At 39.8% G+C, this 19,295-nt stretch overlaps 1 protein-coding gene across 2 annotated transcripts; it reads right to left on the bottom strand.

Moving 5' to 3' along the window:
• Nucleotides 1-5,663: 5,663 nt before the first annotated feature.
• LOC121377785 (ectoderm-neural cortex protein 1-like) lies at nt 5,664-12,432 on the bottom strand. Of its 2 annotated transcripts, none has more exons than XM_041505875.1 (4): nt 12,396-12,432; nt 9,427-11,327; nt 7,981-8,097; nt 5,664-6,183 (listed from the first exon to the last, which is right to left on the bottom strand). In XM_041505875.1, exon 2 carries the CDS (start codon nt 11,220-11,222, stop codon nt 9,582-9,584), a length of 1,641 nt encoding a protein of 546 aa, XP_041361809.1. In that variant the 5' UTR covers nt 11,223-11,327; nt 12,396-12,432; the 3' UTR covers nt 5,664-6,183; nt 7,981-8,097; nt 9,427-9,581. The 2 variants fall into 2 exon arrangements, with proteins under 2 accessions (XP_041361809.1, XP_041361807.1); XM_041505873.1 differs by having other exon boundaries at nt 12,299-12,415.
• Nucleotides 12,433-19,295: the final 6,863 nt, after the last annotated feature.

The following is a 19,295-nucleotide window of genomic DNA, read 5'->3' as shown; positions in this document are numbered from 1 at the left end:
CCGGTTTCTAAATTTGTATTGTCGTAACGCACCGATCGGATCCATTCTATTATTCCCGACCTAATTGTGAGCATGTATCATCCCACAGACAGGATATCACATACCACAGCCTTTGCTATACCAGTCGTGGTGACTGAACCGTAGAACAAAATAATCTTCAGTCATATCGTGGGTTTTCCCCAACCATGTAGGCTACTTCCTACCGTTCTTACAACTTTCTATCTAGCCCGAGTACTCTGACTGTAAGAGAGCTAGACGCACATTTGGACATAAATACGCTCTCATTACAGTCAGAGACCAAGCTATGTATTTTTTTGGCAATTCCTGACTACCAAAAAGTTGGCAAAGATTTCCGCTCTAATATCACAACAATCCTATGTTTGACGTTAAATACTTTTACATCGATCATTTTCAAGTTCATTGATTAAAAAAAATCCACATATTAATCACTAATACACACACTACAGAAAGAAACCCGACAACACCCACATTCAGCTAAGTTTCGGCAAACACCGGACAGCAGAATTCTAAGTTCGCCGACCTATATCGTGACGTTACCTCACATGATCGCCCACTCAGCATTTCCATCTGGTAGGCGGAATCGCCCAGTGGGCGATCACGTGATCAATGTCACGAAATAGGTCACCGAGCTTTGTAATTCTTGCGACGGAGTGTTACGAAGCGTAGCTGAATGTGGGTGCTGTCGGATTTCGTTCTGTACTATGTGTATTAGTGATTAATATGTGGATTTGTTTTAATCAGTTAACTCGAAAATGATCGATGTAAAAGGTATTTGACATCAAACATAGGATTGTTGTGGTATTAGAGCGGAAGTCTTTGCCAACAAATAATATATTTTAAAATTATTTTGAAGTCTCTACGGCGGCCGTGCACTGTATATACAATTCAAAGGTACTTTACACAGCTGTCATATAATACTTTTCAAAAGAAGAAACGCAAAACCACATTGTCGTAACATTTGGAGAATTGATTTAATTATTGAATGGTGAGTCCGATAATTACCAAATGTTGCAGGATTGTTCACAATTCACTCTAGTCCATTGTGAGTAAGTGATAGGACACACCACCAAGGTCAAGGTCATCTGGAGTCAATACCGGGTGTGGCCTCCGCGTGTGTTGACAACTGCCTGGCACCGCCTGCCAATTGAAGCAACCAGAGTACGGATGACGTCCCAGGGGATGGTGGCCCACTCGGCCTGCAAGGCTGCTGCCAGCTCGGGCAGGGTCTGGGGCTGTGGTTGTCGCTGTCGGAGGCGTCGGTCCAACTCGTCCCATAGATGCTCAATTGGGTTCAAATTCGGTGATATCGATGGCCAAGGAAGGACATTAATGTTGTTGTTCTGTAGGAAAGCCGTTGTGAGACGTGCTGTGTGAGGCCTGGCGTTTCATGTTGGAACATTGCGTTGGCGTTGGCATAACTGGAACGATGTGTGGCCCGAGGATCTGGTCAATGTAGCCCTGTGCATTCAGGTTGCCCTGCACGTGGACCAGGTCAGTTCTGCCAGTGTGTGAGATGGCTGCCCACACCATGACACTACCCCCGCCGAATCTGTCCACTTCTGCACGCAGTTTGCCGCATAACGTTCACCACGACGCCTATACACGCGACATCTTCCATCATGAACAAAAAGCAGAAATCGGGACTCGTCACTGATATCACACCTGTCTCCATCGCAGTTGAGGCCATTGTCGATGAATCTGGCACCACTGCAGTCGGAGTCGACGGTGTTGTGGTGTTAAGATGACACCTCGAACGGACGTCTGGCACGAATTCCTACCTCACGTAGGCGGTTCCGTACGGTCTGGTCGGATATCCTGCGCAAACCTGGTATTGCTGCGGCTGTGGAGGTGGCAGTAGTCAATCGTTCCCGAAGGTGGCGTACCCGGATGTAGCGGTCCTGCCCGGGGGTAGTGACCCGTGGTCGACCGGATCTAGGGAGGTCACGTGTTGATCCACATATTAATGGTAACGGTCCCACAGTCAGGAGATGGTGCTTGGGGACACCCATGGAATGCCCTGGCAACGGCCGTTCTGGATTCGCCTGCGTCTAGTCGGCCGATGGCATGACGTTTCTCTGCGGTTCACTGAGACGTGGCATGTCCTGGATTGTCAACTGTCGGCCAGATACAGAGGCCAGGCAATAGAACACCCTGCTCTTTTATACTGTCGGTGTTCATGTTGCACGTGCAGACAACGCACGTGCAGTGTTGACATGGTTTGCACGTGGCTGCGTTTTTGCGAATATTCACATTTTGGAACTTTATTTTACAGTAGCTGCGTTTTATCGAATGTAACCATGGGAATGTGTTTGAGACATGCAATGACCTTATATTCAAAAAGCATGAACCGGTAGGAAACATAAAATCGAAGTTATAACCCATTTGTACCCTTTTGCGTTTCTTTTTTTGAAGAGTATATATAGCCTCATAAATACTCAGTTTTGTCGTACGTTTCAAACTCCTAATAAAAAAGTTACAATCTTTAAAAATGAAGCTGATCACAGGTTGTCATGGTATTCCCTCAATCGTGGTTCAATTAAAATGTTTTGGGTGATACAATAGCAAGGTGTGGTATTCCAAATTAATGTAATTGTCATTTATAATCCATATTTTGAGAAATAAGGCCCACTAAATCTGTGATTGAGCGCCTTTAATGCCTTCTAGCCTATACTTGAACAGACAAAAACGATTCCTCATAAAACTCGCCATTTTGTTGACACTGGTACTCAAACATGTGTTATTCTTAGTAATACACTGTAGGCGAAACGCAAATGGTCAACAGTGAAATTCACAAAATTAGATTTCATTGTTGATAATGTAAACATTTTGTAATAAAACATTTATCTGATAAATACAATGTATCGATTTACTCAGGCAACAAATATAACGTGTGATACCTTGCATTTTATTTTACCAGCAAAAAGTAGGGCGTCTCGTGGCATTTGAGATAAAATAAATGTGTTAATTAGAAATCCCCAATTTTGTAGAAAGTAAAGTTTGTATTTGTATTTGTGGATAGTTGTGTATCAAGTTTTAAGTGTTATTTTTGTTTCCCTAAGAATTCAATATTGCGGAGGTGGGAAGGTGTATGTGTCCCGTGATCATGACTGAGGATCTACAAAACAAAGCTGGCTATGACACAGCGCAACTCGAAACGAATCCGGCAAGTGATGTCCTGAAATCTGAGCTGGATTATTATCACATCTTAAGCCAGTGTCTTTCCGCAATGTTAATTTTCAATCTAGACCCCGGCAACCTGATCTGGAAGTTGTTTAAAGGCGCTCTATCACGGATGGTTGACCTAATTAATGACCTAACAAAATATTATCTTAAAATATATACATTTGATTTGTCACTAAAAGTACTTTATTTAACCATCTACATAATTACCATAACTCACTTATTACTGATATTTTGTAAAACTAATTGAATTATGTCAACGGTCCATAATTCGGAGAAAAATAACGGCTATTTGCAAAGCAGAGGTGTGACGTATTATTTTCAGTCACGTGACGGGCATCCCCACCCCCACCCCCCGAATAACCCGAATAACCGCAATGTCAAAACGATTTACCAAGCTCGTGTAACGAGAACGCTTTAACGTCCTCTGCGACGTGGGGTAAATAGAAACAAAATAACAATGAAAATAAGTTATTAAAAATTAATAAAAGCACGTACTGAATGATATTAAGCTGATACATTAATTTATTTTTAGTAACAGAAGCATGTTAAACGTCGACAACCCCCCCCCCCCCCACAACAACAACAAAAAAAACAAAACAAAAAAAAACAACCCCAATTTACCCTGATACAAATATCAGAAACACGTTTAATATACATTCAGTAATATTTTATGCAGAACAATATATTTGATATGTAATTACAATCGTTAAAACGTCTCTGTTAGTCTTAAAAATTGCAGCAAACTCAGAAATGTCCCTTTATTATCCATATTCACAAGTCTACTCCACTGGCGTAGTACCGTTTTTCACTAGAATACTTTCACGGGAGTCCATCCCATATCTCCATTCACAACAGCATTGGGACTATTTCCCCATCTCCCAGAAAAAAGCTACAGGCACGGTTCTGGATTTTGTTGATAACCGAGGGTTCCTTGGTACCCCATACACCAGCACCATACGTAATAATAGGCAACACAATGGAAGGAAGGAAATGTTATATATTTAACGACGTACTCAACACATTTTATTTACGGTTATATGGCGTCGGGCATATGGTTGAGGACCACATAGATATTGAGAGAGGAAACCACTGTCGCCACTTCATGGGCTACTCTTTTCGATTAGCAGCAAGGAATCTTTTATATGCACCATCCCATAGACAGGATAACAGATACCACGGCATTTAATGTACCAGTCGCGGTGCACTGGCTGGAGCGAGAAATAGCACAATGGACCCACTGACGGGGATCGATCCCAAACCGACCGCGCATCAAGCGAGCGCGTTACCACTGGGCTTCGCCTCGCCCCGCAACACAATGGAGTAATACAATTTACTAAACACAGTATAAGACATTCCGCACATAGCCTTGCTTTTGGCTATAAATAGTCCTAATGCTCGACTAGCAGAGTCCTGTCCTGAACAGAGAGATCCGGCCAAGGCCGGTCCCTGTGCCCAGTATAGGCGTGCGCTACAACAGCTTGCTCTGAATGTGCACGTAAAGTCCTTTTTAGCCTTTAACTAGCAGAGTGAACAACAGCTTTAACAGTTATATTAAAATCTAAAGTTTCGTCAAGCCGGATCCCCAAATAAGTGTATGTATTAACAGTTTGTAAAGGGACATTCCTGAGATTGCTGCACGTTTTAAGATGTTATCGACTAACAGAGGCTTTTTAACGATTGTAATTACACGTCAAATATATTTTCCTGCATCAAATATTAGTGGCTGTATATAAAACGTGTTTCTGATCGTTCTAATATTTGTACTAGGTTAAATTTCATTTTATTTCCTAAAATATTGTTTTTTCGTACGTACGAAATTATTTGAAGACAGAATCCAGTTTGTGCTTCTTACAAATATTAAGACGACCAGAAACACACTGAATATACAGACACTGATATTCTAAACAAGAAAATATATTAAATATTGAAGCTTAATCGTAGACATATTTTATTAGTCGGAAACATCTTACAATGCAACAAACTCAGGAATGTCCCTTTAAAGATTTTCATTTGTTTCTAGACATTCAGTACGACTACTGTAAACGACCAGTCTGCTATAATAATATCAAACCTTTATAACCTTTATATGTAGTTCCCATACAAAATGTCAGATTTCTATATACATTATAGAGAAAGAAATGTTTTATTTAACGACGCACTCAACACATTTCATTTACGGTTATATAATCTGGCGTCAGACATATGGTTACGAACCATACAAATATTGTTAGAGGAAACCCGCTGTCGCCACTTCATGGGCTACCCTCTTCTATTAGCAGCAAGGGTCCTTTTATATGCACCATCCCACAGACAGGGTAGTACATACCACGGCCTTTGATATGCCAGTCGTGGTGCACTGGCTGGAACGAGAAATAGCTCAATGGGCCCACCGACGGAGTGTCACAGATGGACGAGAGATTGACTATCAGTAAGACATATTGTCCAAGAAACAAGTGAAACCATTTCAACAAATTTATATACAAAATATAAATATACAAAATGACGATTTCACTCCAAACGCATCACTACCCAAACCTTAAATTAAACCCCCCAAAAAACTGTATTCTGGTGTCCATGGTAACCCAGTCTGAGCCAACTAGCTTCTAGTCAATGTTCGAGCCTTAGTTAAATAATCATTTTAAACCAGTTCAGTTTGCATCAGTATAAACTCATCTGAAATTCACTGTCATTGAGAATACTATCAATGTCTTGATGACGACCAGACACTAGCACATCTTGGATGGTTGGCTGTTGACATCTCTTGCAGACATCCTAACAACAGTCCGCCACCACGCCAGTCTGTAGACATCTCTTGCAGATGGTTCTCCTACAGTTCCGCTGGTCACATCTGTCATCCCTCACACCCAGTTATAGATCACATAGCTAACCTAGCTATCGTAGCTCGCATAACTCATGGTTCTGGCTCACGCTCAAACCCAAAGGTTCTCGTGGTTCTGGCTCACGCTCAAACCCAAAAGGCTGAAACAAAAATGTCTACAAATAGGCTCACTTAATATAATTATGACAATAAACTACCACCTCATTATCAAGCCCGTCTGACACCAATCTAATTAAAATTAGCTCCACTATTACATGTGGATCTAAAGACAGCCAGTTGGAGCTCATGTCCACCAATCAAAACCTTACTTGCAGAATCCTGCCAGTGATTTAAAAATAATTTGAAAACATTCCGAATTATCCTGAGGGTATACGACATGTTTCGTGTGAATTACGAATGCCTTAAAACATGTTTTATTTTATAAAATAAATAATTTGTAATGTAAAACTGAAGACTGATTTAGCTTTTTTTAATTTTATAAATAACTAAATAATTTTTAATGTAAAATTGAAGACTGATAACCCACCCCGTACGTATTGGTATGGTTCGCTGTACTGCGGCCACTAAAATAGACTCGCCCGATATTTTTAGAATTTGTATGCTCCCAAATAACGTTATAAAAGGCGAAGTGTGATTGGTCAATATTTAAATTATTATGTACAGACGAAATGTTACCTGGACATTGGGGACTACGCAGTGTTGTTAGTTTTAAATCACTGGCAGGATTCTGCAAGTAAGGTTTTGATTGGTGGACATTAGCTCCAAATGGCTGTCTTTAGATCCACATGTAATAGTGGAGCTAATTTTAATTAGATTGGTCTGACACTTATAAAAACTATTGTAACACAATAAACCAAATTAACCGTAACCCCTTGTTTTGTACCATATTTACTCCTGGCGCACAACAACACAAATTACGCTTAACCCTCTAATACGGTCAGTTACACAACCGAAAACAAACACTATACACACACCCAAGTATCCTATAACAAAGTAAAACTACCTAACTTATAGCACCTGATTATGCACTAATATACAACGCCACTTACATGTATATCTAAATACAAACAAATAAACAACCCTATTAATAATCACCACAAACAAATTACAATTAACTAAATTGCCCTGTATTTGAGTCTTGGGGAAAAATATAGTCAAACTATCTGTCCAAAAGAAGAACAGACAGGTGACGTTTACCTTTCCCACAGCCTGCATGCTTTTTACCTGCAGCTTAATTGCCCAGTGAAGAAACTCAATATACTGCTCATAAAAAATTATGACAACGTTTTCACAATTTACCCAGTATGCTCATGCTCTACCAGATATGACAAAATATTGGGCATTTATTATATAAACCCCCTCTAACATCATAAAATACATAAAACTAATCTTTTCTGTGACACGGAGATCGATCCCAAACCGACAACGCATCGAGCGAGCGCTTCGCCACTGACCTACGTCCCGGCCCTTGTTGGGATAATGCCATGGGACTCGAAACAGGATAAAAATGATGGCAGCAATTTTCGAGCTAAATTTTACACCTACTATGGTTTGCTACTTATTGCTGTAGATGACCGAGGCATATGTGGTACAAATTTCAAGTGAATCTGCAATGTTCGAAGTGCGTGGAGCATTTGAATTGAAAATGCTCGAATCCGAAGGATAACATTGATTCAAAATAATGTAACTGCCAAACAGCTATATAAGGTTGCAAACAAATCACACAACGCATGTTTACATGAATTACCTATAATATTGTGGGCAGAATGATGGAAATACATGGAGAAATGGTTTCAGGTCAGTTAATTTTTCCCGAATATCTGTTGTTTTTGCCCGATTTTGAGGATTTGTTCCAACATCAGGGGGCAGTTGCCCTCCACTCACGTGTCCATGTCTAGTACGCTTATGGAAGGTTATTTTGGGATATATTCACTTACTAACTCATCTTCCGATCCACAGTCTAAAAATGTATATCTTATATCTATGACTCTAGTAAAACGCCGTGTCTTTATCATTTGAGGTGTTCTGAAGCCAAGTTCACTACACATCGTGGGCTGAAATAACAAAGCCGGTTTAAGACTTACAATGCGTATAACTACATACATTTACAATGCTTAAAGGGACATTCCCGAGTTTACTGCAATTTTTAAGATGTTATCGACTAACAGAGACTTTTTAACGATTGTAATTGCATATCAAATATATTTTTTTCTGCATAAAATATTAGTGGCTGTATATTAAACGTGTTTCTGATCGTTCTAATATTTGTACTAGGTTAAATTTCATTTTATTTCCTTAAATATTTTCTTTCGTACATACGAAATTATTTGAAGACAAAATCCAGTTTGGGCTTCTTACAAAATTAATATTAAGACGGCCAGAAACACATTGAATATACAGACACTGATATTCTAAACAAGAAAATATATTTAGTATGCAAGTTTAATCGCAGAAATATTTTATTAGTTGGAAACATCTGACAGTGTAGCAAACTCAGGAATGTCCCTTTAAGAAAAACAGGCTTCGTAAATTCGTCCCCGTAAGTTTACATCTGCGACTAGCACTTATACCGGGCATACATTTACATGTGTTTGACATCTATTTCACGCTTGAAATTACATCATTACGGAAAATGGAGCATTTTAAGAACAAAGGAATATGAAATATGTGTACCTTTAACTATATTTGTTGTACTATAATAGTAATAAGAATTGTGGTTAAGTCGTAGATTTACGTTTACGTGCAAAACTAGGGCCCTGAATTGTGATGCATCTTGACAGTAACTCAGGAAGATGCATTTCTAAAGGCCATTTTCCCCAACGTGATCGGATTTTGGCGTGTTGCTGGCACGGAACGTGGAAAGTAAATGTATCAAAACTCATTTCAAGTTTTGTAAAACTAATAATGAAATGATTTTCATAAAACAAATTAACTCCATGTATTAAACACCTCCCACAAACAACAACACCCCCACCCCCAAAACAAAACATCAACAAAAAACCCATACAAACAAACCCCCAACTCCACCCCCTCCAACCCCCCCCCCCCAACAACACACAGAAACAAACCCCCAACCCCACCCCCTCAAAAAACCCGCCCAACAACACACAGAAACAAACAAACCCCCAACACCCCCTCAAAAAACCGCCCAACAACACACAGAAACAAACCCCCAACCCCACCCCCTCAAAAAACCCGCCCAACAACACACAGAAACAAACAAACCCCCAACCCCACCCCCTCAAAAAACCCGCCCAACAACACACAGAAACAAACAAACCCCCAACCCCACCCCCTCAAAAAACCCGCCCAACAACACACAGAAACAAACAAACCCCCAACCCCACCCCCTCCAAAAATAAAATACAAATCAACAACCACACCACCGTGATCATATCTTTCTTCTTCTTTCCAACATTATTTGTTTGAATTTACCATAGTTTGACACCCAATAGCCGATGTATTTTTCGTGCTGGGGTGTCGTTAAACATTCATTCATTTATTCATTCATTCATTATTTCCATTGTACTGTGTTGTTTTACTGCAAACAGAAACGTGGTATCCGTATGTTCACAGTACCAAAGAGAGTAAACAATGCTGGTGCATTACCAAAGGTAATGTGTTCTCGGGAACCATCTTTGATGTGTAACTTCTCTATACCGTATTCGGAAATAACAATGATATAGTCTCCTCTGTGTACAATTCCAGACTTCTGCCAAAAAATGTCATATATTTTGCCAAACCTTGCTACATGTTCAACTCTTAATGTTGGTTTGTTTATGTCGTCGACATGAATGACTTCAAGAACCTTATCAGAATGTAATAAATACAGGTTTGGCAACTCTAGATATGATCCGGCCACTTTGTTACTGTGCAAGTCGATGTTGATTTTGCACACAGCGCGTGTCTTTGTGTTGAAGCAAACCACTGGATATGTTTTACAGCCACCCGATATTCCACCAATCATCAAAATATTTTCTCCAACAGCCTCAGCACAGGGACCTGTTAGTTTACATTCGAGATCTCCAACCACTTGCCACTCGAGCTGCCCTAGCTGCAGCTGTTCTATAGTGCTACTATGTTCTCCTCCAAACACGTACAGTGTGTCATCTAGGACAGCCATAGAGTGCCCAAAGCGATGATGCTTGAGATGTGGTCCACGTATCCATGTCTTTCTTATTACGTTATATGCAGCTGTTGATGTCGTTGCTACAGAGCCCCCAGTAATGTATATTGATTTTCCCAAGACGGCACCTGAAAACCAATCACCTGGTGAACCAAAAGGCGATGACGGCAATTTACACCATCTTTGGTCAGTTAAACATGCGACAGAGAGGACTCTAGATTTGCCAAGGACGAAAATAACATCAACCATTTGTACTGAAAACCTGTTGTCTTGAAAAGAATTCCATTCCTCAAGGTGGTAATGGTGGCTTTTGAGTCCCTTCTGAACCACTTGCTGTAAGTCCTCATGTTCCTTAACAATGCTTGTAAAAGCGACGTTGTCAATCAAATAGTCGTAGCTGACGAGCTCAAATCTGATTTTTGCGAACAGATCCACCATAGTTTCGACTGGAGAATTGTTTTCCGTGATCCACTTCTGAAGATCTCGAAGGACGTCCTCTTCTTTCTGCGACAAATCATCCTGAGACAGCAGATGAAGATATTCATCTTTTGTCAGATCTGCGATTGACCCATTCTTTGAAAGTCCCTCCAAGTTCCTGACTATGTACCGAAAAGCTTTTTTAGCAACATCTTCCATCCCGTACTTCTTTAATGAACTCCACACGTGTATGCAATTTTTTGTAGTGAATGTAAGGCTGTTCTTCATATAAATCCGACAGCGAGAATTGAGTTCATCCAGTTGCATCATCTCAGCGATATCAAGAAGCAAGAAACAGTTGACGCTGTTGACGACGTCCGCACCAAGAAAGTGAAATTTCAGCACATCATCAAAGGTTTCTTTAGACACTGTCGGTAACGCGACCACTCTAGTGTTCTTCTCAAGCATGTCAGACGTCAACATGGACTCAAAATAGGACGACAGTGCTGTCAGACAAAGTCGACTTCCTGTCATGCAGTCATCTTGAAAAACAAGTTTGACGTCATTGTCTACTACTGGCATCCGGTGGCCGAACCTGGGATAGACATGCTCGAAACCTTCGTGGTATAGGAGCATGTAAATATTTTATTGATTGATTGACGTCATTGTGGTCGCCTTGAATAAGTCTTTCGTAAATCTTTTTAAGGAAGCCTTGTTGTACCGCCATTTCGTGAGCTGCAACTAGAAAAAACGAGAGACGTATTGAAACCCTATGTGTCCATTTGTATAAGACTCGTTAAAGGGACCGACCCCAGTTTTTAAAAACTACAGCATATGTATCACTATTAGAGCCGTTTATGATCACTGAAATCAAACATTACTTATATTTTATTCTTTAGATTATCCATTTCCGTAGAAGTGTTTCTGGTCATCCTGGTGTTTGTAGTACCAAACATTTGCAGTTTTCATATTTTTAAAAACGCACGTGCGTCTGAGAAGTAGGGGTTTATTGATTCGAGTTCTAGTCTATTTTTTAGAACATTTCCCGTTTTAACGTCACAGTAGATTTTGCGACAGTTATAATTTTATTATATATTAATTTTCATTTGTTTACGATCCCCCTCCATCCCCTACAAACCTCCCCCAAAGTTCCCTTGGCATTCTGCTTCATGTCATTGAGACCCCCCCCCCCCCCCCCAATGAATTTTCTGGATCCGCCACTGGTGAATGTTGGTCATAATAAAGACATTTTGTTGTATAACGTTCTTAGAAGACCCCTGATAGCAACTTTAATTATAGAAGTTTGATGACAGATGGTACGTTGTTGACTGTGACGAATTTTAAACAACACCACTAGAGTACATTGATTAATTAATCATCGGCTATTGGATGTCACACATACGGCCATTTTGACACACTCTTATAGATGAAACCCGCTACATTTTTCCATTAGTAGCAACGGATATTTTATATGCACCGTCCCACAGACTGGATAGCACATACCACAGCCTTTGGTATACCAGTCGTAGTGCACTGGCTGGAACGAGAAATAGCCCAAACCGACCGCGCATCACGCGAGCGCTTTACCACTGGGCTACGTTCCGCCCCAACTATGACTAGTATCTAAACAGGAAGTAATTTATAAATATATTTTTACATCGAATAATCTAACACATGATATAGGACACTATACATACACATTTATATCTTACTTATTTGACTTTGTATTCCAGAGTATCTACAAGCAATTATATTTATTTTATATGGAAATGTCATTAAAATAATACTCTCTAACTACTGAATGCCTACCGACCGACCGACCGACAAACTGCAAGGCTAAATTCAGCCAGCGAACGTTTCGCTAACGTTTGCGAACTATTGATTGGTTCCCGACGTGGCCGTTTGGTTTAACGTGAAGCGCATAAGCCAGTCTAACGGACGTTTTTCTGCTCGGACTGGTTGAACGCAGCCCAGGTCAAGGGGATGTGTCAGGTGATCGTTATAAGGTTCTAATAGACCAAATGAATTCCTATTGCCGATAATGTTAAAGTTTACTAATAAAACTGATATAAGCAGCGTATCAACACACCCAGGAAGTACAGCAATAAAAAGGTGTGGCACATCACATCTAATCTACCTGCAAGAAAACGGAGGGGGGAGGGGGGATCACATACCATTTAAGAGATTTAATTAATGTTTTTAATAGCAACCGTCATTTTTGCTGAAAATTGCAGTTCCATTGGTGTATACTGCATAACAACTGTATAACAAATAAAAGTGTATTTATTTATTGTCAATGGATAATAGTATTAGCACAAATAATCAATGTCACATATCACCACCAATCACACCCATAGCTGCGTTTAATCCGTAAATATTTCACGGTGCACTTCCAACTTTGACACGGAACTCTCTTCTTTGGTACTATGCAACCTATAACTATGTCACGTCATCAAACTGCTAAAAAAAAACATTTTGCAATTAGTTTTAGCCCGTGAAAATGGACACTAAGTTTAGGTCATCTACAAACATGCAACGCATTTGGATAAGGTTATAACGGAGAGAAGCTAAACTCGGTGACGTTTAAACGGGGAAATATCGTCCAAAAATAACTAAAGCTTGTCTCAATAACCATTACTTCTCAGACGAACGTGCGTTTTTTTTAGAATTATTTAAAATGCATTTAGGGACATTCTAACAAAAAGGATGACCATAACCACTTCAGGTGTATGAAAATGAATATTCTAAATAATAAAATGTAAGAACGACTTTAAAAGGACATTCCTGACTTTGCTGCAATGTTTCAGATGTTATCGACTAACAGAGCCTTTGTAACGATTGTAATTACATATCAAATATATTTTTCTGCATAAATTATTAGTGGCTGTATATTAAACCTGTTTCTGGTCGTTCTAATATTTGTACTAGGTTAAATTTAATTTAGTTTCCTAAAAAAGATTTTTGCGTACGTACGAAATTATTTGAAGACAAAATCCAGTTTGGGCTTCTTACAAATATTAAGACGACCAGAAACACATTGAATATACAGAAACTGATATTCTAAACAAGAAAATATATTTAATATGTAAGTTTAATCATAGAATTGTTTGTATTAGTCGGAAACATCTTACAATGCAGCAAACTCGGGAATGTCCCTTTAATAGTTAAAAATACGTCGTAGTGTTTTAAAAATAGAGTCTGTCACTTTAAGATCACCATAAAATAAATCTCAGATTTTCATTCATATATATATTATATTTAATAATTTGAATTCCTAAAAAAAATATATATTAGTCGGAAATATGTTCTAGTACGGTAGAAAGTTTAGGACAACCTCTTTAGCATAGTTAATGGATTGTAAAGTTTATCATCTCATTAATTCATTTCAACTTATTTACGTGCTTATTTTCAATTAAGGTTCAAGCACGCAATCGTGGGCACATACCTCAGCTATCTGGGCTGTCTAATGACAGTGAGTTAGTTGTTAGTGGTCAGTGAGAGAGAAGAAGGTGTAGTGGTTTTACACCTACCCACTGAGTCATTAAAACTCGCTCTGGGTGGGAGCCGGTACCGGGCTGCGAACCCAATACCTACCAGCCGTATGTCTGATGGTTTAACCACGACACCACCGAGACCAGTTTATAATGTCAACCTTAGATAATTGATTTAATATCTGGCTAAACCAGCGGCTAATTGGTTTTATTCGAACGCTATTAAACATGCTTGGTCCCGTTAGTACACGTCTCTCTACGTATTTCTGATAAGAACCTATTATCGATAACTAATTATATATAACACGGAAAGTATATTTTCATTAATATCAGATTTATTGCATTAGCGCCTTTTCAAAAGTAATTACACTAGGGAAAGAAATGGACACATTTTGTAATTATTTACATTTGTATTTGCTTCACCTATATAAAAGTTAAATATACTGTTATTATTACACACCAGTGAAAGATATTCCACGAAGCGATCTTAGCCCTAAGGTCACCTTAAGTGCATAACTACCTTATGTACTTAAGGTGATCGTAGCACTAGGATCGCTTCGTGGAACGCAGCCCAGGTCATAACAATTACTCAGTATCTAACTAGTGTAATATTGGCACGCGCAGACGCGTGGTTTTTTAATTTGAATGACGTCGGTATTCGAATGACGTCACTTTGTGACCCTCACCTCGATCCCCGTCGGTGGGCCCTTTGGGCTATTTCTCGTTCCAGCCAGTGCACCACAACTGGTATATCAATGGCCGTGGTATGTGCTATCCTGTCTGTGGGATGGTGCATATAAAAGATCCCTGGCTACTAATGGAAAAATCCATTGGGCTGTTTCTTGTTCCAGCCAGTGCACCACGACTGGTATATCAAAGACCGTGGTATGTGTTATCCTGTCTGTAGGATGGTGCATATAAAAGATCCCTTGCTACTTGTCTTGTCTTGTTGTGTGGTGGAGGCACACGCCAGATGTTATTCTTTATTAGCCCCCCACCGGTCTAACCGGAGGAGACTATAGGTTTCATCTCTGTTCTTCTCTCTGTCTGTTTGTCTGTCCGTCCATCTGTCCCACATATAGTTTTCTGAATGCTTTTTTTCACAATGTCTTGAGATATGGAGCTGAAATGTTGTGTATAGCTTTATCATGTACTGTTATAGATCAAGTTTGACTTTCATTACGATTGACCCATTGGTGAATTGTGGCTCTTTACTTGACCTCAGGAGATATAAAAATCTATTTTCCGGACTGTTTTTGTTTTGGCAATGCCTGAAAATATTAAGATGAAATTTCGTATATAGCTTTACCATGAACTGTTACAGATCAAGTTTAACATTCATGGCGATCTACCCTTCTTTTTGTTTACAGTTAATGACCTTAAATTTAGTAAATATTAAAATTTGTTGGACCCGGTACGAGACATGTATTGCTTTAGCAGTACTCTCAGAATTATTGTTTTTACATAAGAGAGAACAAAGAAACGTACACTTTCAACATCGGTTGAAGGGGGCGGAGACAGGCCGACTCCCCCCCCCCCCCCCGGAACACCCTCCCCCCTCAGGTTCCTACGGGAAAATGATTGTGAAAAACTATGAAGCGACGAAACACTGGTCTGATCAGAAAATAGCTCGCTGTTCCACAGACGGTGTCGAGTATCGAGCCTGCAACCCACTGTACATTAACACAAGCGTTTTAATAACCTTATTGCTAAATCGTGTTCCTCAGTTAATCAATATAATATAGAGAAATGCATTTGTTATAATTAACATACGTTACAGGTAAATGTATACCTATCAGACCCATAACGGTTAATACTGGGGCCTAACGTTGCTAGGAGACAAAGTAAAAGCTTCAGTAACGAGCTGAATATTGTTATTGATGTTGAGAGGACTCGATACGGGGAAATATTTTATAACAACAGTGCAAATCTAGAACAAATGTATGCAACAACTTTTATTGAATATTAGTTAATAAAAGAAAGATAAATATATTTGTGCATCGACAGCTCGAGACATTTTAAACTATAGCTATGGTTATTTCGATATTTTGAGAACCGGAGAGAGAACGAGAGAGAGAGAGAGAGAGAGAGAGAGAGAGAGAGAGAGAGAGAGAGAGAGAGAGAGAGAGAGAGAGAGAGAGAGAGAGAGAGAGAGAGAGAGAGAGCAAGAGAGAGAGACAGACAGACAGACACACAGAGACAGACAGAGACAAAGAGACAGAGAGAGAAAGAAAGAAAGAGAGAGAACGAGAAAGAGCGATAAAGATAAAGAGAGAGAGAGAGAGAGAGAGAGAGAGAGAGAGAGAGAGAGAGAGAGAGAGAGAGAGAGAGAGAGAGAGAGAGAGAGAGAGACACACACACAGACAGACAGACAGACAGACATACAGAGAGAGAGAGACAGAGAGAGAAAGAAAGAAAGAGAGAGAAAGAAAGAGAGAGAACGAGAAAGAGCGACAAAGAGAGAGAGAGAGAGAGAGAGAGAGAGAGAGAGAGAGAGAGAGAGAGAGAGAGAGAGAGAGAGAGAGAGAGACAGACAGACAGACAGACAGACAGACAGACAGACATAAACAGACAGAGACAGAGAGAGAAAGAAAGAAATAAAGAGAACGAGAAAGAGCGACAAAGAGAGAGAGAGAGAGAGAGAGAGAGAGAGAGAGAGAGAGAGAGAGAGAGAGAGAGAGAGAGAGAGAGAGAGAGAGAGAGACATACAGAGACAGAGACAGAGGGAGAGAAAGAAAGAGAGAGAGAGAGAGAGAACGAGAAAGGGAGAGAGAGAGCCAGGACGTGTCAAATTGTTACTTGTTATTATTATCGGCTGTGTTTAAAAGAATCTTCACCTAGTTTTCTCTCTTCATCAGCATGGAACAATAGTTTTTCTGTTCTATTCACGTTGGGAAAACAACCACTGGTAAAGTGTTTGCTTGTGGCTATAAAATACTGCAGTAATATCTTTCTCCATGTTTCAGGTTGCCTTACACCAAATACGTTTTCAGTGATGATAATATAAACTTCGTTATCTCGATGTTGAAGTGACCGAACTTAATAGTTCGAGATGATGACAGGTCTTGATAAACGGTATTTTATAGCGAAAATTATGTTAACTTCGTTATCTCGATGTCGAAGTGAACGAACTTAATGTTTGAGATAATGATAGGTCTTTATAAACAGTATTGTATTGCGAAAATTATGTTAACTTCGTTATCTCGATATCGAAATGACGGAACCGAACAGCTCGAGATAATAATGTTTGTTTGTTTGGGTTTTTTTTTTTTTTGCGTCGATATGTACCACAAGGTGCTTGTATAATCTTTACATTTCACAAGAAAAATTAATAAATATTTTCTGAAATTATGCCAATTTGAGGGACTTAGGACCCAAAAACCGTCGATTTGGTGCGATGCAACCCTCTTGAAAGTGAAAGCTGCAAGCACCTGTCAACATCCAAGAAGAAATAAAGACGCGATGTGCCTCCGAGATACAGCGAACTTATATTGTTATCGACAAACACGCGTCCAGGTTTCACACCACGAAACAAAACATGAGCTCAAGTTTATTATCACGTCTGTAGACAGCTTTATTTTTAGGATATCTATGATCTGTGGAAAGAAGACGAATATTTATTTCATGATTTATTTATTCGTTCGTTCGTTCGTTCGTTCGTTCGTTCGTTCATTCATTCATTTATTCGTTCGTTCGTTCGTTCGTTCGTTCGTTCGTTCGTTCGTTCGTTCGTTCGTTCGTTCGTTCGTTCGTTCGTTCGTTCGTTCATTCATTCATTCATTCGTTCGTTCATTCTTTTCCTCCACCCATTCGTCCTGCAATCCATCTATCCATCTATCCGTCCGTCCGTCCGTCCGAACCAGTCCGCCCTCCCGCCAGTCGTTCGTTCGTCCGTCCGTCCGTCCGTCCATCCATCCATCCTTTCGTAGCTGCTCAGTCGGAAGAGTACTCGCCTGATCAATAGGGTCGCAGGATCTAACCTCCTCGGTGGACCCATTAGTATTTTTCTCCTCCCAACCAGTACTGTTATATCAAAGGCCTTAGTATGTGCTATTGTCACGGGGATTCTATAATACGCGTAACTGAATAAAACACGATTGTCCAAATATCTCTCCTAACTGTATATCTATTAGATCTCTCTGTAACGGGCGGTTATACCCTAATGTGGCTCGTCTAGGTATGATCAGAGATACGATCTTATATAAAGTATATATTATTATAGCACGTTTTTTAGTTTCACTAGAAACACCAACAAAAAAAAAAAACACAATACACTTTGGAATCTGTAATTAACCTACGCTGACAAAAGAAATGTACTGCCCAACACAGTATTAAATTAATAACAACAAAACAATAATACAACCCAGAACTGATCACTTAATTAGTTAATCTCTAGGTGTCTAGTTTAGCACAAATATGCTAATCACTTCACCGTGACACAACACCCACACGTGTGGATAATTGAGAAACGCTAACACACCACACGTTGGCGATAAATGGGTAGAAAACGCGCTTCCAGGGGGAAACTTAATTAATAAAGGAATTACAACACTATTCCACTAACTGGATTAAAGTTTTAATTAACCCTAACTACTCCTATTCAATAACCTTGTAATAATTCAGAATTAAATACTGGTACCTATCACAATAAAGACAATAACCTACAGTTTACCTAGGTCCTCCTAGGATGACTGGCTAAGCTTTATATATATATATAAGAAATATCAGAAACGGTGAGCGAAAACAGAATACTGCGTCCAGATGAACCGGCAGCACCGGGAAAATAATAAATGGTATAATACAGTATTAAAATATTTAAAAGTCACATCAAAATCACATCAAGGGTATACACAGAGCAGAAAATTATATATATTACCCAAAGTCCCGTCTGAACTAATATAGATCGTTCGTCCAGGTGGACGACGTCCGTGCCCCTGGATACCTCCAAATGTTTTCCCTCCGATATATCTAAACTCCTAGCTATTTATTCAAAACTCTCAGAGACAGCGAATATCGCCTGGGGGTACAAGGCGTTACCTCACGTATCATGTGGGTTTTCCACAACCACCACGCCGGCATATTTTTCTCTGATCGTCAGACTGGAATGGATGTCGCCATAACCGCGAGGGAATCCCCTGGCCATAAACAGCAAACTACCGGAGATATTACGTAACTACTAGCCACATGGCCTCCACACCTGCGCTGGGTGTGTATTAGA

This window comes from Gigantopelta aegis, chromosome 7, assembly GCF_016097555.1.
Source record: "Gigantopelta aegis isolate Gae_Host chromosome 7, Gae_host_genome, whole genome shotgun sequence".
Lineage (NCBI taxonomy): Eukaryota > Metazoa > Mollusca > Gastropoda > Neomphalida > Peltospiridae > Gigantopelta > Gigantopelta aegis.
The sequence above is the reverse complement of the archived record's forward strand: the minus strand, read 5'-3'. Positions and strand labels throughout refer to the sequence as shown.